The 25,673-nt window shown below is 46.8% G+C and overlaps 1 protein-coding gene across 3 annotated transcripts in view; it reads right to left on the reverse strand.

Moving 5' to 3' along the window:
* The window catches only part of ENTPD6 (ectonucleoside triphosphate diphosphohydrolase 6), a 51,026-nt gene that overhangs the window by 16,048 nt on the left and 9,305 nt on the right, over positions 1-25,673 (reverse strand). For all 3 annotated transcript variants that reach the window (XM_038751004.1, XM_038751005.1, XM_038751006.1), the window contains 8 exons: positions 20,939-21,015; positions 17,537-17,680; positions 10,671-10,746; positions 9,822-9,857; positions 7,655-7,743; positions 6,417-6,496; positions 5,062-5,126; positions 4,437-4,538 (listed from right to left, as the gene is read on the reverse strand). In XM_038751004.1, the coding sequence (XP_038606932.1) occupies positions 4,437-4,538; positions 5,062-5,126; positions 6,417-6,496; positions 7,655-7,743; positions 9,822-9,857; positions 10,671-10,746; positions 17,537-17,680; positions 20,939-21,015 (669 nt within the window). The remainder of the gene's footprint in view (positions 1-4,436; positions 4,539-5,061; positions 5,127-6,416; positions 6,497-7,654; positions 7,744-9,821; positions 9,858-10,670; positions 10,747-17,536; positions 17,681-20,938; positions 21,016-25,673) is intronic.

A 25,673-nucleotide genomic window follows, 5' to 3' on the forward strand; every position in this document is an offset into this window, starting at 1 on the left:
AGTGCCACAGTGCTTACGTATACATCTGTAATTTATTTATATTGATGTCTGTCTCCCCATCTAGACTGTGGGCTTGTTGTGGGCAGGGAATGCCTGTTATACTATCATATGGTACTCTCCCAAGCACTTAGTACAGTGCTCTGCACACAGTAAACGCCCAGTAAATATGACTGACTGACTTAAAATCTCCCCCATCTACCTGCGCCTCCAACACCAGCTCTTGTGCACACTTTAAATCAATAAATTAATCAATGCTATTTATTGAGCACTTACTGTGGGCAGAGCACTGTACTAAGCACCTGGGAGATTACAATACAAGAGTTAGTAGACACGTTCCCTGTCTATAACAAACTTACAGTCTAGAGGGGTTGACGGACATTAAAACACCTGCCCCTCCCTTTCCCTCTTTGACGGCCAATGGTACTCTTCAATGACTTCTCCACTGCTTTCGAACATGCTCGTATATCCCTATTCTAATAAAAAAAACCCTCTCTTGACCCCATGGCTCACTCCACTTACTGCCCCAATTCCCTCCTATCATTCCTCTCCAAAGTACTTCTATTAGCCTGCTGCCTCCACTTTCTCACTTCCAATTCTCTCCTTGAGCCCCTTCAATCTGGCTTCCGCTGCCTTCACTCCATAGGAACTTTCCTCTCAAATGTCGCTAATGATCTTCTTGCCAAATTCAACAGCCTCTAAACCACCCTAATCCGCTTCAACCTCTCAACTGTTTTCAACACTTTAGAACACTCCCTTCTCCTGGAAACATTATCCAACCTTGGCTTTACTGCCACTGTCCTCTTCAGGTTCATTAATTCATTCAATCATATTTATTGAGCGCTTACTGTGTGCAGAACACTGTACTAAGCGCTTTGGAAGTACAAGTCAGCAACATATAGAGTTCTCCTCCTATCTCTCTGGCTCCTCCCTTCTGTGGGCCTTAACCTCCTCTGCCTTAATAAATCAGTCATATTTATTGAGCCCTTACTGGGCGCAGAGTACTGTACTAAGCACCTGGGAGAGTACAATATAACAGAGTCAGACACATTCCCTGACCAGAACCAGTTTACAGTCTATCGGGGGGGACAGGCATTAATATAAATAAATTACCCATATGTACATAAGTGCTCTCCCAGCTCCTTACTGTGGGAGTCCCTCAAGGCTCAGTTCTACATCCCCTTCTATTCTCCAACTATAACCACTCCCTTGGAGAACTCATTCGCTCCCATTGCTCCTCATCTTCCCCCCCAAACCTTGTCCTCCACCTGCCTTTCCCATCACTGAACACAACACCATTATCCTCCCTTTATGATAGGCTGGTAACCTGGGCATTGTCCTGGAATCAGCTCTCTCATTCAACCCATATACTCAACCTGACACCAAATCCTGTCGGTTATAACCTCACGGCACCACTAAAATCCACCCTCTCCTCTTCATCCAAATTGTTTCTACACTGATCCAAGGACCTATCCTAACACTCCTTGAATACTGGATCAGTCTCCTTTTTAGCACCCTGCCTTCTGTCGCTCCCCATTTCAGTCCATACATCATTCTGCAGCATAGACCATTTTTCTAAAAAAAAAAAGCTCAATACATATTTCCCCACTCAAGAACCTTCAGTGGTTCCCCATCCACCTTCACATCAAACAGAAACTACTTAACATCAGCTCTAAAGGATTCAAACACCTTGCCCTCTCCTATCTTACCTTGTTAATTTCCTACAACCCAGCACACTTGTTTCACTCCTCTAACATCAGCCTACTCACTGTACCTCAATCTCGTCTATCTCACTATCAACTCTGCGCCGATATCCTGCCTCTGGCCTGGAACATCCTCCCCCTTCATATCCAGTAAACACACTCTCCCCACCTACAAAGTCTTATTTAAATCATATCTCCTCCAAGAGGCCTTCGCTGACTAAGCCCTCATTTTACCTACTCCTTCTCAATCAATCAATCAATCGTATTTATTGAGCGCTTACTGTGTGCAGAGCACTGTACTAAGCACTTGGGAAGTACAAGTTGGCAACATATAGAGACGGTCCCTACCCAACAGTGGGCTCACAGCCTAGAAGGGGGAGACAGAGAACAAAACCAAACACATTAACAAAATAAAATAAATAGAATAGATATGTCCAAGTAAAATAGAGTAATAAATACGTACAAACATATATACATATATACAGGTGCTGTGGGAAAGGGAAGGAGGTCAGGTGGGGGGGATGGAGAGGGGGAGAGGAAGGAGGGGGTTCAGTCTGGGAAGGCCTCCTGGAGGAGGTGAGCTCTCAGTAGGGCCTTGAAGGGAGGAAGAGAGCTAGCTTGGCGGATGTGGGGAGGGAGGGCATTCCAGGCCAGGGGAATGACGGGGAATGGCACTACCATCCTTCCCGTCTCACAAGCCCGCAACCTTGGTGTCATCCTCGACTCCGCTCTCTCATTCACCCCTCACATCCAAGCCGTCACCAAAACCTGCCGGTCTCAGCTCCGCAACATTGCCAAGATCCGCCCTTTCCTCTCCATCCAAACCGCTACCCTGCTAATTCAAGCTCTCATCCTATCCCGTCTGGACTACTGCACTAGCCTTCTCTCTGATCTCCCATCCTCGTGTCTCTCTCCACTTCAATCCATACTTCATGCTGCTGCCCGGATTATCTTTGTCCAGAAACGCTCTGGACATATCACTCCCCTCCTCAAAAACCTCCAATGGCTACCGATCAATCTGCGCATCAGGCAGAAACTCCTCACCCTGGGCTTCAAGGCTCTCCATCACCTCGCCCCCTCCTACCTCACCTCCCTTCTCTCCTTCTACTGCCCAGCCCGCACCCTCCGCTCCTCCACCACTAATCTCCTCACTGTACCTCGCTCTCGCCTGTCCCGCCGTCGACCCCCGGCCCACGTCGTCCCCCGGGCCTGGAATGCCCTCCCTCTGCCCATCCGCCAAGCTGGCTCTCTTCCTCCCTTCAAGGCCCTGCTGAGAGCTCACCTCCTCCAGGAGGCCTTCCCAGATTGAGCCCCTTCTTTCCTCTCCCCCTCGTCCCCCTCTCCATCCCCCCGCCTTACCGCCTTCCCCTCCCCACAGCACCTGTATATATGTATATATGGTTGTACATATTTATTACTCTGTTTATTTATTTATTTATTTTACTTGTACATTTCTATCCTACTTATTTTATTTTGTTGGTATGTTTGGTTCTGTTCTCTGTCTCCCCCTTTTAGACTGTGAGCCCACTATCGGGTAGGGACTGTCTCTATGTGATGCCAATTTGTACTTCCCAAGCGCTTAGTACAGTGCTCTGCACATAGTAAGCGCTCAATAAATACGATTGATTGATTGATTGATTGACGTAGGCCGGGAGTTGAAGGCGGGACAGGCAAGAACGAGGCACGGTGAGGAGATTAGCAGCAGAGGAGCAGAGGGTGAGGGGTGGGCTGTAGAAGGAGAGAAGGGAGGTGAGGTAGGAGGGGGCGAGGTGATGGAGAGCCTTGAAGCCCAGGGTGAGGAGTTTGTGCCTGATGCGTTGGTTGATTGGTAGCCACTGGAGATTTTTGAGGAGGGGAGTAACATGCCCAGAGCGTTTCTGGACAAAGACAATGCGGGCAGCGGCGTGAAGTATGGATTGAAGTGGGGAGAGACTGCATTATCCTTGCACTTGGATTTGTACCCTTTATTCACCCCACAGCACTTACACAAATATCCATAATTTACTTTACTGTCTGTCCCCGCCTCTGGACAGTAAACTCCTTGTGGGCAAGGAACATGGCTCTTATATTTTACTCTCCCTAGTGTTTAGTATGGTGTCCTACACACAGTAAGTACCCAGTAAATACGACTGACTGATAAGCCTTGCACCTAACCCAGCACTTAGCACATTAAACTCACACTAAATGCTCAAAAAAACTGTCATATTTCCTTATCTTCAAAGCTCTTCTGAAATCTCACTCCCTTCCTTCCGATTTTTCTTCCCTCTCCCCGTTAAATCCTATTAACACTCATTATAGCACTTTTGTACTCACCACCTCATGCTGCACTTGTGTACATGTTCAATTACTTTATGCTGATATTTAGGCATGTGTTTTCCTACTTATAAAGTCATCATGTGCCTGTTTCCCCCATGAGGTTGCAAGCTCCTTGTTGTGGGGGACCATGCCTCCTACGTTTACTGCATTTTTACAAGCGCCTTTCAGGGTCCTCTGCACACAGTGAGTTCTTAATAAACACTACTGACTAATCAACTGACTAAATTTACCTTCCCAGAGTTAGGATCTTGCTTTGTCTCGATGAAAGGGGGTGACTGTCTCTTGCTGCCCTTCTCTTCTAATCCATTTTGAAAATCAACAGAAAACTACTTGTATTGAGCACTGAGCATTTCAGAGACTTTTAAAAAATCTGCATAAATCCTCACATCCTCCAAACAACCAGGGAGTTAATTGCCATACCTGCCTCCTGCCCAGTGATTCTATACATCACCTCAGCATGTTCCCATTCTCCTCTGAAGTGTGGTGATAGGCAGGGACTAACTAACTCTTCATCCTCCTTGGCTAAAACAGAAAAAACATATAGTAGGAGAAAGATCAGAAATAGAGAAAATGGAAATGGAAACTGCAAGGTAATCCAGACAAAACCACTGCCAAGAAGGGGCAGTCTGGAACGTGGGTATTTGTAAATTCGTAAGTGGTTTGGGGAGCCAAACCAAGAGCACAAGTTTTGACCTTTTCATAAAGGCTCAGTTAAGGAGTTTCAGGTTAAGTCAAAGTGAAAGCTGATTTTGCCTACAGATATTCAGGCCGAGAATTAGATAAATGCATTAATGAAGTGAGCTGGAGCATAGCCAATCCGGAGGCTTCCTCTCCAGCAGGTACCCTACAGGGGAAGGGGGCTGGAGAGTGAAGGCTGCATGGGGGATACATACACACAGCAAATGCCCTATGGGAATTGGAAGGAAGGTTCCCAAACACAATCATCAGTGAGTAAGCACAAGGGATTTTTTGCTGCTTTTTTTTGGGTGGAAAATTTTAAGTAGACACTCCAGGAGCTCTTTTTTTTAAAATGGCTCTTACTTACCAGCTTGGCCCTCAACTCCTCCTAGAACTGCAAGCCTGGCTGACATCAAACCGAGCCCCAAGTAGCTGTTGAAGAGAAAGATGTTTAGTGAAAGACAGCCCTGTCCTCTTCTGGCAGCTTTCCTGGAGATTATGGTGGGAATGGGGGCATTCTAATACCATTTCCAGGCCTCCTAATAGAGATGGAGGCTAGCTGCGGCCAATCTTTAGCTAGGAGATCCAGTGGGGAGCTTTCTGGGACCAAGGTAGGGTTTGGTGGGAGAAACAAAGGTAGCTTGGATTCAGGGTAGTTCCAGCCCTTCACTCCCACCCCTTTCCACTGTGGTTACAAAACAAGCCCAGAAATTCAAGAACTAGGTAACTTGTTTTGTTTTGGTTGGTTTTGGTTTTTGCCTCTAGTCTGACTGTAATTCCTTCATTCAAATCTAAAACCATTCCATTTCCTTCCCTCCCCCAGAGACCTTACTGCAAGCTCACGATCAATACCCCTAAGAGAAGTGCCTCAGCCAATGGACTCCTTGCTTTTTTCATTAAAACCACCCCTAGCCCTCTCTCTGACTGTCCATCCTGACCTGGAGTTAGCAGCTCAGTCTTGAAAGTCACCGTGTTCTCTGAAGTCAGGTTTCATACTTGCCTGTGCTCTGCTCTACACAATGGACAGAGGAGCTGTGGGGCTTCCTTTTGGAGGATGGGTCAGCTCTTGGGCTTAGACCTTTTTCCTCTAAACTATAAGCTCATCCTCTAGACTATAAGCTTGTTGTGGGCAGGGAATGTGTCTATTGTTATTTTGTACTCTCCCAAGTGCTTAGTACAGTGCTCTGCACAGAGCAAGCGCTCAATAAATATGACTGAATGAATGAACTAATTGTCCCTTGCTACTCAGGCTACCCAGTAGCCTGAACCTACCACTGAACCTTCCAGCCTCCCCACGCTCTCCACCCTCAAATTTCTGAGAGAGAATGTGATTCAGTCCTGCCCTTGGCCACAAAGTCCAAAGCTGAATCAAGAAAGGCCAGATACCTCAGTGCTCTTAGAAAAGAACAGAACCTAAAGGAACAAATCTGCTGGCACCATGAACCTGCATTGTGTCTGGCTCTTGGAAATACCAACCTGGAGGGTTACTGACCTCCAGGTTTCAGCCACTTGGCTTTTCAGGAACAGGGAAGGAAGGGACAAGAACACACATTCCTGGTGGGTTTGGATAAGCGATTCAGGATTATTATTTTACTGGCACTAAACACTCAGTCCAAAGGAGTTCTCTGGCAATGACAGCAGGAGACAATGAAAAGTCCTGCATCTCTGAACTCAATGATGGATAAAACTCTTTATGCCCTTCATTCCTTTGCTTCAACTAACCTGTAGGAATAGAGCTTGTAGGTACTGTTAAATAACTGGAATGAGGTTATATAGCCAACTTGAGATGTCTGGAGAGTTTCCTGAAGAGTAAATAAGAGAGTTACTTTAGTACTCACCCCTCCCTCAGCCCCACAGCACTTAGGTACTCATGTTTCTCACGTCTAGACTGTAAGCTTCTTGTGAGCATGGAATGTGTCTACCAACTCTATAAGTGAGCCCGTTGCCGAATTGTATTCTCCAAGTGCTTAGTACAGTGCTCTGCACACAGTAAGCGCTCATTAAATGACATAATGAATGAATAAACTGCTGTACTGTCCTCACTCAAGTGCTTATTCACAGCGTTCTGCACACAGCAAGCATTCAGTGAACACCACTGATTGATATGTGCATAGCATTTCAATAGCAAAACCTCGAAAATTCAGCACCTGAATGAATGTGTGAGGCTCACTGGTAGATAAGCCCCACAGCTGAAACATCATTTTGCCAAGGTCATTGAACAAACAGCCAAAGTAAGAAAAAGTGATTCAACAATTTAGTGTAATGTTAAACCAAGGAAAATACTAACTTAAAATCCAAATGACCTTGTTTTAAAAAATTGATAAACTTCTGTTTCAGGCAAGTATTCTAATTAATTTAAATACTTTCCTTAGGAGGCTCCTGAAAAAGACTCCCTATCTCAAAGGAAGAGAGGTGAACAATAATCCTTTATGCATCCTTTCCCGACTGAGGTATGGGGAGGAAGAAGTATGTTGACAGAAAAGGATTTTAGCTTCTTGACCCAAGACACTAAGGAGTTATGGATTTTGTTTAGTAGAGTCAGAAATGAAAACATGTGTGAAATGGAAAAAATACAACTTCCCCCAACCAGTCTCTGGTTTCTCTACTGACCTAAAAACCAAGTGTGAACTACTTACTGTGAACAAGTTTAGAACTCAGGAAATGAAGACCTAATTTTTATTGGCTTGAACAAGCTCTAAATAGCATCATTCAGATAAATGTACTTTGTATTTGCCCTACATGGTCTCTCCAGTGTTAGCTAGAGACTGAGAGTCCTGCCAAACTGGATGGTAATTCTATGAGGCGCAGTAACATTTTCATCAGGCTCTCAGTGCACCGTCGAAACCTCCCAACTCGAGTATTTGGTAAATAAATGGGAAAAAAACAACTCCCCCAATTAAATAAACAGTGACTACCCAGTAAAATGCTTACTACAGCACAGAGAGAGTCAGTGAGGTTACCTCAGCTTGGGGAAGAAATGTGATTTGTGTTGATCCGCCGCCTAAATCTAGCATTCCCACACTCTTCTTTCCTGGAGAGTTTAAGCTGCCTGAAACACACATAACATTCCTTGAATGGGGAGCTATACCCCAAGAAACAATAAAAAGAGGCAGGTTCCTTGGTGGAGAAACAAAGTGAGACCAACCAGAAGGCTGCAGCCACCTGAAACGCACCCTCGCCCAGCTCTCGGTGGTCCAAGATACCCGTTGCTTCTGGGATTCCTGGCAGCCGGCACTCTGAGACCCAACACGCCCCTCACCCAGGAAAAAGGGGCCAACTGGACAGGCTATGAAAGACGTCACTCTCTTTGCCTGGGACTAAATTTCTCTCTAATCATCTAAGTCCCAGGACCTACGGGAGTAACTTCTTTCTAGCTTGCGCAAGATGGCTTCACGGTTACTGTACATTGAATTCAGCACTCCTTCCCTAGTGGTTAATCAGGATTAGAGTCCCAAGTGACAGATAATCAGCACACGACTTTCTGTTAAAAGAAATACCGTGATAAGCAAGGTTGAAAGAAGGCAGGTACTCAGCTACAGGTCCTTATTTTTTAGATCCAGAACCATTTGGTGTTTCCAATGGATGGAAAGCCTTGGACAGGAGATGAGTCATATTAGAAGCAGTCGAAGGAGCATGGCGTTGTGGATAGAGTACAGGCTGGGAGTCAGAAGGTCATGAGTTCTAATACCAGCTCCGCCACTTGTCTACTTTGTGACCTTGAGTAAGTCACTTATCTTCTCCATGCCCCAGTTCCCTCATTTGTAAAACAGGGATCAAGACTGTGAGCCTGGGTTGGGACTGGGTCCAACCCGATTATCTTGTATTCTCCCTCAGTGCTTAGAACAGGGCCTGGCACACAGTAAGCGCTTAACAAATTCCATAATTATTGCTTGCTTCTTTACAGGTAAGTGGAGGAAGTAAGTCCTGCAGTCAATCAAGGGCCTGTTGGTATGACCCCTCCTCCATTAATTAACCCCACTGTCCCCCACAGCAGAATACTGGAGCACAGATGTAAGGCACAGAGTTTGCAAGGAAGAGGAATAAAACTAGGTCCCCACACTGGAAGACAAAACACATCAAATCCCACAACCAGGCAATTACATAATAATAATAATAATTATGATATTTAAGTGCTATGTGCCAAACCCTGTTCTAAGTGCTGGGGTAGACAAGGTAATCAGGTTGTCCCACGTGGGGCTCACAGTCTTAATCCTCATTTTCCAGATGAGGCACAGACCAAGTGGCTTGACCAAGGTCACACAGCTGACAAGTGGTGGAGGTGGGATTAGAACCCACATCCTCTGACTCCCAAGTCCATGCTCTTTCCACTAAGCACGCTGCTTCCCCAGGGAGCAGATAAGAAGGGGTGGATTCCTGGATGGAGCCTGGCTGGAGCCCAAGGGAACAGATAATTATGGGGCTTGGTTACAGTGAATTCTAGGGGCAGACAGGAGGGAACAAGCAAAAAGTGGCCTTGACTCTGACTTCCGCTGCTTCCCCACCATGAGGGGGCTGTGCTCTACCGAGGCCCAAGGAGCCTGTGGCCCTATCATCCACTCTGCCACCCTGGGGAGACTGCTCTGATGAGGCGAGAACCAGGAGAAATTGAAGCAACACCTGACTTCAGCCGCTCCTCACCAGCAGAGCACTGGGCTGTGCTAAGACTCAAGAAGCTCATGTCTCCTCCCCTCCCACTACTGTCGTCTGGATCGGGGGATTTGGGGTGGTGGGGGGAGCTGCCCCGACCAGACAGGAATCAGGAGAAGCTGCTGCATGCAAACCACATTTGGAGTGATGGGAAGGCTGCGTCTGTTGTTTTTCTGCTGGACTCTGGATTGGACTGCCACAGTAATGAGAAGCCTGAAAACAGCTTCCTTATTATTTTCACTGGTGTGGTCTATGTCATTTTATTATTTTTATCATTTAATTTTTCCCTGTTTTCCAAAGCCTTTCCCTCCTCATCCCTTATTCGTAGATAGGGGGCCAAGCCTATGTTTAAGTTACCTTCTATTTTATCTTTCTCCAGCACTTAGTATACTGCTCTGCACACAGCAAGTGATCAATAAACATCACTGAATGAACAAATTATCCAAGCCCCTGACCCTAGGAAGAAGTTAGTGTGCATACCTGTTAAAAAGTTCACCGTAATCCACGCGGAGACTCCTGGTAGGTAGAAAACATTTAATCAAGACAACCATTTAAGTTTAGAGACCACTATCATTCATTCATTCAATTGCATTTATTGAGCACTTACTGTGTGCACAGCACTGTACTAAGCTCTTGGGAAGTACAAGTCGGCAACGTACAGAGACGGTCCCTATCCAACAACGGGCTCACAGTCTAGAAGGGGAAGAATAGCCTTAAAAATACCCCACTGAATTGATATCTGCCCTTTTCACATTTGGGGGTTACAGCTTACCCTTTTACCCTCTAGTGGGGAAGGTCCTGGAGAAAAGAAGACAGCCATCCAGGGCTAGTTTTTCCCCTCAGCCCTTATAATGTGTGGCTTAGAAAACCCCAATAATAAGCATACTGGAGCAATTCAGATTGTTCTCTTCCCCCATGAAAAAGTTAATCAATTATATTTACTGAGCACTTACTGTGTGCAGAGCATTGTACTAAATGCTTGGGACAGTATCAAAATGTGGATCTCCAAAAGAAGTGTCCATTTAAAATAGACAAAATCTTATTTGTAATTGAAGTCTCAAACCTGAGAAGTCAACCTGAATTTCTGAAAGCTACAAAAGTCATACTTTCCTCTTACCGTCTTGGTAATTGAAGAGTGAAATGTTGAACTACAATGAACAACAATTTGGTTTAACATTTGGTTTAATAATTTGGTTTAACATCCAATTTAAGAAGTAGTTGTAGTCTCTCAAGTGCTTAGTATAGTGCTCTGCATACATACGTTAAAGTAAGCTTCTTCCTTTCGGGATTCCTCTACTCAAATCAATTCTTTTGCCAAGATAATCCTACCTTCATCAGTTCCATTCATTATGGAGACACAGTCATCACCCACAAAAAAAGGAGATGCCTTAAAAACTTCTCTCACCTAGTTTAAAGAGAAAAGTGCATTTTACTAGTTCTACACACACTGCCTACCACAGATGAATAATTTCCAAAATGTTAAAAAAAGTCAACACAATAATACAATTTGGTGCTAACAAATACCTGGGAAGGTTACCAAGGCAACTTAATATGCTAGCTCCTTTACCCACCATTCATTCATTCAATCGTATTTATTGAGCGCTTACTGTGTGCAGAGCACTGTACTAAGCGCTTGGGAAGTACAAGTTGGCAACATATAGAGACGGTCCCTACCCAACAACGGGCTCACAGTCTAGAAGGGGGAGACAGACAACAAAACAAAACATGTGGTCAGTTGTCAAGTCATCAGAATAAATAGAAGTAAAGCTAGATGCACATCATTGACAAAATAAATAGAAGAGTACAAGTAAAATAGAGTAATAAATCTGTACAAACATATATACAGGTGCTGTGGGGAGGGGAAGGAGGTACGGTGGGGGGAATGGGGAGGGGGAGAGGAAAAAAGGGGGCTCAGTCTGGGAAGGCCTCCTGGAGGAGGTGAGCTCTCAGTAGGGCTTTGAAGGGAGGAAGAGAGCTAGCTTGGCGGATGTGCAGAGGGAGGGCATTCCAGGCCAGGGGGAGGACGTGGGCCGGGGATTGATGGCGGGACAGGCGAGAACGAGGCACAGTGAGGAGGTTAGTGGCAGAGGAGTGGAGGGTGCGGGCTGCGCTGTAGAAGGAGAGAAGGAAGGTGAGGTAGGAGGGAGCGAGGTGATGGAGAGCCTTGAAGCTGAGAGTGAGAAGTTTTTGCTTGATTCGTAGGTTGACTGGTAGCCATTGGAGATATTTGAGGAGGGGAGTAATACGCTCAGAGCGTTTCAGCACAAAGAAGATCTGGGCAGTATAGACTGAAGTGGGGAGAGACAGGAGGATGGGAGATCAGAGAGGAGGCTGATGCAATAATCCAGTTGGGATAGGATGAGAGATTGAACCAGCAAGGTAGTGGTTTGGATGGAGAGGAAAGGGCGGATCTTGGCGATGTTGCGGAGGTGAGACCGGCAGGTTTTGGTGACGGATTGGATGTGAGGGGTGAACTAGAGAGCAGAGTCGAAGATGACACCAAGGTTGCGGGCTTGTGAGACGGGAAGGATGGTAGTGCCATCTACATTGACAGGAAAGTCACTGTAACTAAAGTGACGGGAAAGGAGAGGGCAGGGTTTGGGAGGGAAGATAAGGAGTTCAGTCTTGGACATATTGAGTTTTAGATGGCAGATAGACATCCAGATGGAGATGTCCTGAAGGCAGGAGGAAACCCGAGCCTGAAGGGAGGGAGAGAGAGCAGGGGCAGAGATGTAGATTTGGGTGTCATCAGCGTAGAGATGATAGTTGAAGCCGTGGGAGCGAATGAGGTCACCAAAGGAGTGAATGTAGATAGAGAACAGAAGGGGACCAAGAACTGACCCTTGAGGAACCCATACAGTAAGGTGATAATAATAATAATAATGGCATTTATTAAGCACTTACTATGTGCAAGGCACTGTTCTAAGCGCTGGGGAGGTTACAAGGTGATCAGGTTGTCCCACAGGGGGTTCACGGTCTTAATCCCCATTTTACAGATGAGGTAACCGAGGCCCAAAGAAGTTAAGTGACTTGCCGACTTGCCCAAAGTCACACGGCTGACAATTGGTTGAGCGGGAATTTGAACCCATGACCTCTGACTCCAAAGCCCGGGGTCTTTCAACTGAGCCACGCTGCTTCTCATAGTAGCATGGGAAAGGAGTGGGAGGAGGAGCCTGCAAAGGAGACTGAGAATGAGCGACTGGAGAGATAAGAGGAGAACCAGGAGAAGGAGTCTGTGAAGCCAAGGTTGGATACTTTGTTGAAGAGAACGGGATGGTCCACAGTGTCAAAGGCAGCTGAGAGGTTGAGGAGGATTAGGACAGAGTAGGAGCCGTTGGATTTGGCAAGAAGGAGGTCATTGGTGACCTCTGAGAGGGCAGTTTTGGTGGAATGTAGGGGACGGAAGCCAGAGTGGAGGGGGTCAAGGAGCGAGTTGGCGTTGAGGAATTCGAGGCAGCGGGTGTAGACGATGCGTTCAAGGAGTTTGGAAAGGAAGGGTAGGAAGGAGATAGAGTGATAACTAGAAGGGGGGGTGGGGTCAGTAGAGGGTATTTTTAGGATGGGGGAGACGTGGGCATGTTTGAAGGCAAAGGGGAAGGAACCAGTGGAGAGTGAGCGGTTGAAGATGGAATTTAAGAAAGGGAGGAGGGAAGGGGCGAGAGATTTCATAAGATGAGAAGGAATGGGGTCAGAAGCACAGGTGGCTGGAGTAGCGCTTGAGAGGAGAGAGAAGATCTCATCTGAGGATACTGGGGGAAGGATGGGAGAGTAGTGGAGAGGGGTGAGAGTAGGGCGGTTGGAGAAGGGGGAGCAGTGACTTTGGCGAGCTCAGACCTGATGGAGTTAATTTTACTAATGAAGGAGGAGGCCAGATCATTGGGGGTGAGGGATGGAGGAGTGGGAGAAACAGGGGTCCTGAGAAGGGAGTTAAGTGTACGGAAGAGCTGACGGGGATGATGGGCATTGCTGTCAATAAGGGAGGAGAAATAGTTTTGTCTGGCAGAGGAGAGGGCAGAGTTAAGGCAGGAAAGGATAAACTTGAAGTGAACGAAGTTGGCGTGGTGTTTAGACTTTCGCCAGCAGCGTTCAGCAGCTCAAGCATAAGAGCGAAGGAGGTGGACAGTGGCAGTGTTCCAGGGCTGTGGGTTAGTGGTACGAGAGCGGCGAAGGGAAACGAGAATGAGCAAGTTGAGCTGAGTAGAGAGGGTAGAGTTGAGAGCAGTAATCTGATCATTAAGATTGGGTAGAGAGGAAAGGTAGGCGAGGTGGGGTGTGAGGCGCTTGGAAAGATGGATGGGGTTGAGAGAGCGGAGGTCTCTGTGAGGTAGTAATATAGATTTACAGGGGAGAGGAGTGTGAGTGAGGAGGCAAGTGAGAAGGTTATGATCAGAGGGAGGGATTTCAGAGTTGGTGAGGGTGGAGACAGTGTAGCGGTAGGAGATGATGAGGTCGAGGGTGTGACTAAGTTGGCGAGTGGGCGAGGTGGGGTGGAGCAGGAGGTTGGCAGCGTCAAGGAGAGATAGAAGGCGGGCAGGAGAGGAGTCACCAGGGACATCCATGTGGATGTTGAAGTCTCTGAGTATCAGAGTGGGCATGGAAAAGGAGAGAAGGAAGGTGAGAAAGGGGTCAAAATCGCTAAAGAAGTTGGAGGTGAGGCGGTAGATGACGGCTACAAGAACCTGGAGGGGGTGGTAAAGGCGAATAATGTGGGATTCAAAGGAGGGGACGGAAAGGGAAGGGGGGGAGAAGGGGGGCCCTCCTCCAGGAGGCCTTCCCAGACTTAGCTCCCTCCTTCCTCTCCCCCTCCCCACCCCACCCGTCCTACCTCCTTCCCCTCCCCACAGCACCTGTATATATGTTTGTACAGATTTATTACTCTATTTTACTTGCACATATTTACTATTCTATTTATTTTATTTTGTTAATGTATTTTGTTTTGTTGTCTGTCTCCCCCTTCTAGACTGTGAGCCCGTTGTTGGGTAGGGACCGTCTCTATATGTTGCCAACTTGTACTTCCCAAACACTTAGTACAGTGCTCCGCACACAGTAAGCGCTCAATAAATACGAGTGAATGAATGAATGGGAGGAGGGATAGTGCGAAAGTGACACTGGGGAGCGAGAAGGAAACCGACACCTCCTCCTTTTCCGGTGAGTCTGGGGGAGTGGGAGAAGAGGCCTCCACTGGAGAGAGTAGCAGGTATTATACTCTACCAGAACATGTTTAGTGCTTCGAACAGTGCTTGGCACATAGTAAGTGCCTACCCAAGGGTGGGCTCACAGTCTAGAAGGGGGAGACAGAGAACAAAACCAAACATATTAACAAAATAAAATAAATACAATAGATAAGTACAAGTAAAATAAATAGAGTAATAAATATGTACAAACATATACATATATACAGGTGCTGTGGGGAAGGGAAGGGAAGGAGGTAAGACGGGGGATGGAGAGGGGGACGAGGGGGAGAGGAAGGAGGGGGCTCAGTCTGGGAAGGCCTCCTGGAGGAGGTGAGCTCTCAGTAGGGCCTTGAAGGGAGGAAGAGAGCCAGCTTGGTGGATGGGCAGAGGGAGGGCATTCCATATAGAAGTCTGAGGAGGGATAATAATAATAATGATGATGATGACATTTGTTAAGCACTTACTATGTGCAAAGCACTGTTCTAAGCACCGGGGAGGTTACAAGGTGATCAGGTTGTCCCATGGGGGGGCTCACAATCTTCAACCCCATTTTACAGGTGAGGTAACTGAGGCACAGAGAACTTAAGTGACTTGCCCAAAGTCACACAGCTGGCAAGCGGAGGAGTCTGGATTAGAACCCATGACCTCTGACTCCCAAACCCATGCTCTTTCCACTGAGCCATGCAACTCTGAGTGGTGAAAATCAAATGGGGAAGGCTTGTTGGAGGAGCCAGTATTTTTGGAGGGTTTTGAAAACTCAGTGAACTGTGGCCTGTCGGATTTGGTTGCTCTCTAGGCTGTAAGTTCACTGTAGATGGGGTACATGTCTACCAACTCTGTTGTACTGTACTCTCTTAAGTGTACAGTACTCTGCACACATTAAGTGCTCAATAAATACCATTGATGATGATGGCGAGGGAGCTCCAAGCCCAGGAAGCAGTATTAGTGAAGGAACTGAGACAGGAGAGCTGAGAGCAAATAGAGCATGATGCAGTGTCAGAAGAAACCATTTTGTGTAGTGCGTGGCACTAGACACAGGGTGAGTACTAAAATGGGAGCTTTGATTAATGTGGGGTTCTACAAGAAGGCAATCCCCAGTTACAGGAGAGCAAAGTGAATTTCTATTTGTCTAGTCCATCTCTTTGTTTGAAGACACATGAAAATCCACCTAACTGGAATTATTCCCTGCGTTAAAGCCAGCAAATCAGAGCTCTGGCCATTAGCATGTCCTCCTATTCCCATGTCCTCCAGGAGGCATTCCAGATCTACTTTTCACTGTCCCTGGCCAAGTCCCACGAAAAGGTCATCCTCAGCACCCACATATCTTAATTTACATAACTCCATTTACTTTCTCATTTATTTATCTTTCCATACACTTGATGTAAGCAAGGCGTGGCACTTTTTGAGCAAAAACTTTGTAAAGAACAAGAGAAAAGGAGGAAAAAGAGAAAACAGCAACTGACTCTGGCCAGCATTAAATAGAATAACTCAACAAGGGACCACCTTTCTGTGTGAGCAACAATGCCAGGACTGTGGCTCTGACACTGGCCCTTTCGGCCACCCCGGCACTATCAGTGAATTTCACAGTCAGTGATGTCTTCTTCGAATACAAGGGCTATTGCGGCATCTCTAAGAACTCTTGATGAGACCATTTGTGGCTATCTTTTCCTTCTTGTTCCAACTGTGTACACTCCAAGTCTATCAGTCTTTTCCACTGTACATCCAAGGGCAGAGACCCTATCTTTTACTTTTATTGCATGCCCTCAAGGTTCTAGAAGGGAGAGTTGGTGGGGATGGCACGGGGTGGTGAGGAGGGTTTGGATGGAAGTGAGTTGCCAGGGGCTTGCATGGGAGGAGGGGGACGAGAGGTGGTTCTGGGACAGGGATGAGGCAGGAGGGACAGGTGGGGAGGGATTGGATGGGAGAGAGTTGACGGGGGCCATGCAGGGAGAGGGAGATGAGGGGAGGTGCTGGGTCAAAGGGATTCCAGGGCAGGAGCCGGAGGGGAGAGTTGGGGGCAGTGCGAGGAGAGGGGGAAGGAGAGGACTGGGATGGGCAGATAGGAACAGGGGGATCGAATGGTCATGGTGAGGTCATCGAGGTAAATGACAGCCATTATATCAGTTACCACTTAACATATGACAGCAATAACAACAGAGGTCATCTGCCCTTGCTCATGCATTAGTATTTACTGAGCATATGCTGTTTGCACTGTTGTACTTGGACACCTGCAATGTGCAGAGAGAGGTTTTGGGAAGAGTGCTGTACTTTGGGCCCACAGAATTAAGATGATTATACTGGAAATCCATCATGGGCAGAGCATTATCTGGACACCCATCACATACAGGGGCCTCACTCCGCTCCCCTGGTGCTAACCTTTTCATTTTGTCTCATTCCCAACTATCTCACTGCCGACCCCTAGCTCATGTCCTGCTTCTGGCCTGGAATGCCCTCCCTCCTCAAATCTGACAGACAATTACTCTCCCCTCTATTTCAAAGCCTTACTGAAGGCACTTCTCCAAGAGGCTTTCCCAAACTAAGCCCCATTTTTCCTTATCTCCCACTCCCTTCTGAGTCACCCTGACTTTTGCTTTGGCTCTTTTTGCTCTTCCCCGCAATGCTTCACCCCACATCACTTATGTATATATCTATAATTTCATTTATTTATATTGATGCATGTTTACTTGTATTGCTGTCTGTCTCCCCCCCCACCTAGACTGTGAGCTTGTTGTGGGCAGGGATTGTCTCTATTGCTGTATTGTACCTTCCCAAGCACTTAGTACAGTGCTCTGCACACAGTAAGTGCTCAATAAATACAAATATAAATGACCTTTCAAGGATCCAACCAGCTTTTTAATTCACGATAAAATGGCCATAAGATTATATCCATCATATTGGCATATCTGGTGAATTCTGGTGATTAAATACGAACAGCCCTCATGACCTGTCAGGAAATACTTCAACAATCTTTTGAGAGAAAGAGAAATGAAACCTTGGAAAGGAAAGAAACATCAGTCTTACCTTCTGTAGTAATTTTTGCGCCTTTCCCTCGGGCAATAGGCGCAAACCCGCTGTTGCCTTCAGGACCAAAGGTGTGCCCTTCCACAAGTTAAAAGGAATTTCCTTCTTAGCCACTTCAAGTAGTTCCAGTATTCCCTGTGTGCTCTGTGGCAGTTTTCAGAACAAAATATTGAAAATATAAGTCATAAAATGCTTCCATTTTGGTCCATAGATTGGTGGCAGAAGGAAGACCCTCTCCTCATCTCTCTTCTTCTCCCTTTCCTTCCTGGTTTTACCTGTCCATATCTCAGCCATTCCTGTGGACACACTCAGTGATAATAATAATAATACTAATGATGATGTACCTCGTTCTCGCCTGTCCCGCCATCGACCCCCGGCCCACGTCATCCCCCGGGCCTGGAATGCCTTCCCTCTGCCCATCCGCCAAGCTAGCTCTCTTCCTCCCTTCAAGGCCCTGCTGAGAGCTCACCTCCTCCAGGAGGCCTTCCCAGACTGAGCCCCTTCCTTCCTCTCCCCCTCGTCCCCCTCTCCACCCCCCCATCTTACCTCCTTCCCTTCCCCACAGCACCTGTATATATGTATATATGTTTGTACATATTTATTACTCTATTTATTTATTTATTTATTTATTTTACTTGTACATATCTATCCTATTTATTTTATTTTGTTAGTATGTTTGGTTTTGTTCTCTGTCTCCCCCTTTTAGACTGTGAGCCCACTGTTGGGTAGGGACTGTCTCTATATGTTGACAATTTGTACTTCCCAAGCGCTTAGTACAGTGCTCTGCACATAGTAAGCGCTCAATAAATACGATTGATGATGATGATGATGATAATAATGATTGTGGCATTTGTTAAGCACTTACTATGTTGCAGGCACTGTACTAAGCACTGGGGTAAATACAAGCGAAGCAGGTTGGACACAGTTCCTGTCTCACATGGGACTCGTATGGCATAGTGGATAGAGCACAAGCCTGGAAGTCAGAAGGTTGTGGGTTCTAGTCCCATCTCCGCCACTTGTCCGCTGTGGAACCTCGGGCAAGTCACTTCAATTCTCTGTGCCTCAGTTTCCTAATCTGTGAGATGGGGATTGAGACTGTGAGCCCCACATGGGACAGGGACTGTGTCCAACCTGATTTGCTTGTATCCACCCTAGCATTTAATACAGTGCCTGGCACACAGTAAGCGCCTCATAAATACCTGAATTATTATTATTATTGTTGTTGTTAATAATAATAACGATAATCATCATCATCCCCATTTTACAGATGAGGAAACTAAGCGACTTGCCCAAAGTCACACAGCAGACAAATGGCAGAGCCAAAATTAGAATCCAGCTTCCTTCTGAAGGCCAGGTCTGTGCTCTATCCACTGCTTCTCAGTTCTGCCACTACCTATGTTTTCGTGTGCTTTGGCTAGAGTGCTGATAGGGAATTAAAGAACATCTGTCCAAAAACATGAGCCTGCTTGGTTCTGGAAACACTGAAAGAAGTGGTCTGTGCCTGTGGGCGCGAGTGGGGCACTGAAATGAGTGGGGATTATAGGTGAGATTTTCTTAATGCAGGATTTTACAAGACAACCCTCATGCATCCATAGCAAGTTTTTTTTTTTTTTTTTGCTGGCTTTGTCTGAATCACTTGTAACTAGGCTATTAGCCTTGTTCCTTTTGTATGTTTCCGATTTATATCTACTCCCCCTGGGCTATTTGCCAGGCACTGTTCTAAGCCCTGGAGTAGATACAAGATAATCGGGTCAGATCCAGTCCCAGTCCCACAAGAGGCTCAGTCTTAGTCCCATTTTACAGATGAGGTAACTGAGGCACAGAGAAGTTAAGTGACTTGCCCAAGGTCACACAGTAAGCACTTGGAAGAGCTGGGATCAGAATCAAGGTCCTCTGACTCCCAGACTCATGCTCTTTCCACTAGGCCATGCTGCTTCTCTGGTTTGTTTTGCTGCATTTATAATAAAATCAACAGGGAGCCTTTATCAATCAATCACATTTACTGTCTACTGTGTACAAAGCACAGTACTAAGTACTTGAGAGAGTACAAAAATAAAGTAGATAAACAGTTCCCTGCCCACAAGTTTGTTATGGACTACGAATATGTGCATAAGTGCTATGGGGCTGAGGAAGGGGTGAATAAAGACTGCAAATCCAAGTACAAGGATGATGCAGAAGGGAGTGGGAGAAGAGGAAAAGAGGATTTAGTCAGGGAAAGGCCTCTTGGAGGAGATGTGCCTTTAATAAGGCTTTGAAGGTGGGGAGAGTGATCATCTGTTGGATATGAAGAAGGAGGGCATTTTAGGACAGAAGCAGGATGTGGGAGAGAGGTCGGCGGTTAGATATAGATCGAAGTACTGTGAGTAGGTTGGCATAAGAGGGGCAGAGTGTAGGCTGGGCTGTAGTAGGAAATCAGGGAGGTGAGGTAGGAGTGGGCAAGGTGTTTTAAAGTGCTTTAAAGCCTATGGTAAGACAGTCTGTTTGATACGGAGCTAAATGGGCACCACTGGAGGTTCTTGAGGAGTGGTGGAACATGGACTGAATAATTCTGTAGAAAAATGATCCAGGCAGCCAGAGAGACGCAGCCATGGGGTTTGGGTGGGAAGATAAGAAGTTCTGTTTTGGACATGTTAAGTTTGAGGTGTTGGTGGGACAGCCAAGTAGAGATGGACTGAATGCAGGAGGAAACATGAGACTGCAGAGAGGGAGAGAAATCAGGGCTGGAGATGTAAATTTGAGAATCATGTGCATAGACAAGGTAGCTGAAGTCATGGAAGCAAACGTGCTCTCCAAGGAAGTGGGTGTAGGTGGAGAATAGAAGGGGACCCAGAACTCAGACTTGAGCCTCCCGCACTTAGGGGGTGGGAGGCAGAGGAGGAGCCCGCAAGAGACTGAGAATGAGCGGCCGGAGAAATAAGAACAGAACCAGGAGAGGACGGTGTCAGTGAAGGCAAGGTTGGATAATATTTCCAGTGGAAGGAGGTGGTCGACAGTGTCAAATGCAGCTAAGAGGTCGAGGAGGATTAGGATGGAGTAGAGGCTGTGGGATTTGGCAAGAAGGAGATCACTGGTGACCTTTGAGAAGGTAGTTGATGTGGAGTTGGAGAAGGCAGAAGCCAGATTGGAGGGGGTCGAGGAGAGAAATGGAGAATAGGAAGGGAAGTGGAGACAGAAGGTGTAGGAAACTCGCTCACGGAGGTTCGAGAGGAATGGTAGGAAGAAGGTTTGCAAAGTCTATTTCTAAGGACTATTTCTAAAGAGAAAGAATGTCACACCACCAAATCAGGAGGTGACTTTCTTTTCCCCAGAGATTTACTGTATTTTTTATAACCCACACACATTTACTTTGTTGAAAGAAAATTTCACCCTCCAACCCAGTATATTAATAAAAAAATAAGTCACCTTATCCACATCATCAGCATAAGCAGATAATCCCGGCTTCAGAGCTTTGAATGTTTCATGGGTCAATGTGGGATTCTCTGGAGAAAAAAACAAATTTATCAAAAGGATAAATTAGTGACATTCAACTCTGTAGTCTTTTATTGCCATTCACAGCATTTGCTATCCTTGATACCTCACGTAAATCCATTAATCCTGACTCCAACCCAGGGTACTGCCCTCTCATCTTGCGCTCCCCATTTTCTTCAGTGATTCTCAGATGGCACTGACACTCAACATTTTTTACCTGCTTTACAGGTAGAGAAAGGTGAATCTGAGAGCTAATCCATCTGCTCAACTAAACATTACAGAAAAGCAGGTACTGTTTACTGGCTAGAAAGACATAAAATGACACTCTTAAAAATGGGACCTTCCAACCACTCTGGAAAGGGGATTCCTTTGAAAGAGGTGTTGCTTCCCCCAGGAAGAACTTTCCCTAGTTTCTGTTGGTTGATGCTGAAGAATAAGCTGAAAGATGAACTGGGTGCCTCCACTCTCTCTGAGAGAACCTGGTGTGGCCCAGAGCAGCTAGGGGAATCTCCTCAGATAGTTGTCAGCGTTACAATCCCTGACATCCGAACTCCTTATCCTCACTCTCCACTAGTCCTGAGCACAAGCCAGAGGTTTTGAAGGGAATGCCAGGACGCAATATCAGAACTCTGAGGCCTTCAAATCCCTATTTGAGAAACCCTGCTTCCACTCACCTGGGTCAGAGCCACAGTCCACTCAGAGGTACCAGAATTCTTGACTGTACCATGTGATTATTGTCCTGGACCTCTAACCTCATGTTCAGGGATGGACCATCCAATAACCCTAACTTTTCTTAATAAGCAGCATGGCCTCTTTGAAAGAGTACAGGCCTGGGGGTTAGCTGAACATTAAGTTCTGATCCCAGATCCACCACTTTTTTAAATAAATGCTATTTGTTAACTGCTTACTGTGTTTCAGGCACTGAACTAAGAATTGGGGTAAAGTCAATCATATTTATTGAGCGCTTACTGTGTGCAGAGCACTGTACTAAGAACTTGGAAAGTACAATTCGGCAACAGAGACAATCCCTACCCAACAAAGGGCTCACAGTCTAGAAGACAAGTTAATCAGGTTGGACCCCATCCATATCCCACATGGGACTCAGGCTTAATTCTGATTATGCAGATGAGGTAACTGAGGCCCAGTGAAGTTAAGCAATTTGCCCAAAGTTACAAAGCAGACAAATGGCAGAGCCAGGATTAGAACCCAGTTCCTCTGATTCCCAGGCCTGTGCTTTCTGATGTTTAACTGCCTTCTCAAACCCCCGTCCCACCACGTTCCCCATCCCTTTTGACCTGGCCACCTACTTTATCAAGGAAATTGACACTTTCGGGCATGATCTCCCTAAAATCTCCCCTGCCCCTCCCTGTTCCTGCTCTTTCTTCAAGGATCCCTTCTTTCAAAGCAGAATCTCTACAGATCTCCTGCCTTGCCTCCAAATCCACCCCCACCCTTTTGTGCATCTGACCCCATTCCTTCACACCTTATCAAAACACTTGCCCCCTCCCTCCCTGCCATTTTCAACTGTTCGCTCTCCAAAAGCTTTCAAACCTGCCCATGTCCCTCCATCCTAAAAAAAAACCCTCCCTTGACCCATCAGCTGCCTCCTATCATCCCATCTCCCTCCTACCATTCCTCTCCAAACTCCTCGAGCGAGTTGTCTACATGCGCTGGCTCAAATTTCTCTCCTCCAATTCTTTTCTTGACCCCCCCTCCAATTTGGTTTCCACAGAAACCACCCTCTCAGAGGTCACCAATGATCTCCTTCTTGCCATATCCAACAGCCTCTACTCCATCCTAATCTTCCTCAAACTCTCAGCCGCCTCCTATACTGTCGACCAACCCTTCTCCTGGAAAGATTATCCGACCCTGGCTTCACTGACACTATCCTCTCCCAGTTTTACTCCTATCTCTCCGGATGCTCATTTTCAGTCTCTGTAGTGGGCTCCTCCTCTGCCTCCCATCCCCTAACTTTGGGTCCCTCAGAGTTCATTTCTGGGTCCCCATCTACGCTTCATCTACACCCACTCCCTTGGAGAACTCATTCGTTCACATGGCTTCAACTACCACCTCTATGTGGACGATACACAAATCTTCATCTCCAGCCCTGGTCTCTCTCCCTCTCTGCAGTCTTGCATTTCTTCCTGTCTTCAAGACAACTCTACTTGGATGTCCTTCTGCCACCTCAAATTTAGCATGTCTAACACAAAACTTATCTTCCCACCCAAACCTTGTCCTCCCCATAACTTTCCCATCACTGTAAACGATATCGCCATCCTTTCTGTTTCAAAAGCCCATAACCCTGTCCTTGATCTTGACTTTTCTCTCTCATTCAACCCATATACTCAATCCATCACTAAATTCTGGCAGTTCAACCTTCACATCCCCCAGATCCACTCTTTTCTCTCCATCCAACCTACTATCAGGTTAATCTAATCACTTATTCTATCCCACCTTGATTACTGTATCAGCTTCCTTGCTGACCTCCCTGCCTCCTGTCTCTCCCACGCTTCACTCTGCTGCCAGGATTATTTTTCTACAAAAATGTTCAGGCCAAGTTTCCCCACTCTTCAAGAACATCGAGTGGTTGCCCATACATCTCCACAAAACCCAAAAACTCCTCACCACTTCTTTAAAGCACTCAGTCACCTTGCCCTCCTCATACAACACCTCGCTACTCTCCTACTACATTCCAGCCTACACTCTTGGATCCTCTAATGCTAACTTTCTCACTCTACCTCTTTCTCGTCTATCTCGCCACCAACCTCTCTTGCCCTCAACCTGCCTCTGGTCTGGAACGCCCTCCCTCCTCATAACCGACAGGCACCCCCTTAGAGAAGCAGCGTGGCTCAGTGGAAAGAGCCCGGGCTTGGGAGTCGGAGGTCATGGGTTCGAATTCCGGCCCTGCCACATGTCTACTTTGTGAACTTGGGCAAGTCACTTAACTTATCTGAGCCTCAGTTACTTCATCTGTAAAATAGGGATTAAGATTGTGAGCCCCACATGGGACAACCTGATCACCTTGTACCCCCCCCAACACTTAGAACAGTGCTTTGCACATAGTAAGCACTTAACAAATGCCATCATTATTATTATTATTTTGCCTTCAAATCCTTACTGAAGCCACATCTCCTTCAAGAGGCCTTCCCTAAGCCCTCCTTTTCTCTCACTCCCTTCTGGGTCACCATGACTTGCTCCCTTTATGCATCCCCCTTCCACCCCCACATTACTTAAGTACATTTCTGTAATTTTATTTATTTATATCTGTAAGCTTGTTGTGGGCAGGGAATGTGTCCATTTATCATTGTATTGTACTCTCCAAAGCACTTACTACAGTGCTCCACACACAGTAAGCACTCAATAAACATGACTGACTGAATGAGTGAATATGCTTTATCCACTAGGCTATGCTGCTTCTCACTTGCCCTCTGTATGACCTTGGGTAAGTCACTTAAATTCTCTGGGGCTCAGTGCCCTCATCTGTAAAATGGACACTAAGTACTTGCCCTCCTACTTAGAATGGGAGTTCCATGTGGAACAAGGACTGTGTCTGACCTGGTTATCTTTTACCCATCACAGCAATTAGTACAGTGCTTGGAACCTATTAATCAGCCCGGATCCATCCTCTCCCCCTCCCCCGGTGAACTGAGTGGGAAAATGGACACACACCCCCCACGCCCCTGTGGAACTGACCCAACCTGGGCAATAATGCCACTCATCCTTCCACACACCCGAGACCTCAGTGTGGAGTGGCCTGGATTTTTTTTTCCTCCCCTTTCTTTCTTCTCACCTCCCAGCTTTCCAGAGTAGACCGATCCAGGCGGTCATCCCCACAGCCTAGAGGACACTAATCCGGATTCCTCCCCTCCCCCTGCTCTTGACAGCGAACTAGTCCAGGATGCCCTTCCTCTGCTCAAGAGGGGACTGGTCCCCCCACCCCCCTGCCCCCGGCACCCCCACCCCTCCAGCGGAATATATTGGACTGGTCTGGATTCGTTCTTCACCGCCACTCTAAAGAGATCTAGGCCTGAACACATCCTGCCCCCAGCTATATAGATTTACCCAAACCCACAGTGATTCCCCCTCCGCCTCCCAGGGTGAACCTCAACGTAGTCTAGCCTGTGCAGGTGTGCACATGTGCCCATGCACACGCACGTACACACACACACCCTTGCCAGAATATCTCTTACCTCGCCTACCCCCAAAGACACCCCTTCCCCAAAAGTTAAGTTTTTAGAATTCCTTCCCATCTGTCTCTGTCTCCACCTCTCCATGTTTCCGTCTGTTACCGCCTCTATCCCCATGCCCCAGGGGTGGGTGAGGGAAGCCCCCCCAACCCCATCGCATCCCCCCCCCTTTTCATGTGATTCTCAAGACCTCACCGTTTGAGGGAGGGGGAGATGGCAAATGGAGGAGCCATAAAGAGGAGGACCCGATTTCCAATCTGAACTTGTAGCATTTGTTCTGTATAGAGCACTGCCCCACCCCCCCCACCTCGCCCCGCTCTTAGAGTATTAGATGAGAATGAGAAATGTGACCTGATGCCCCAAAATAAAAGTCCGTGACCCCGCAGTCACCATCGCCTCATCGCCATGTTTCCCTCTTCTACCTTTCACGAGAATCCAGGCCTGGGAGTCGGAAGGGCCCGGGTCCTAATCCCAGCTCTGAC

This window comes from Tachyglossus aculeatus, chromosome 9 (genome assembly GCF_015852505.1).
Source record: "Tachyglossus aculeatus isolate mTacAcu1 chromosome 9, mTacAcu1.pri, whole genome shotgun sequence".
NCBI classification, from domain to species: domain Eukaryota; kingdom Metazoa; phylum Chordata; class Mammalia; order Monotremata; family Tachyglossidae; genus Tachyglossus; species Tachyglossus aculeatus.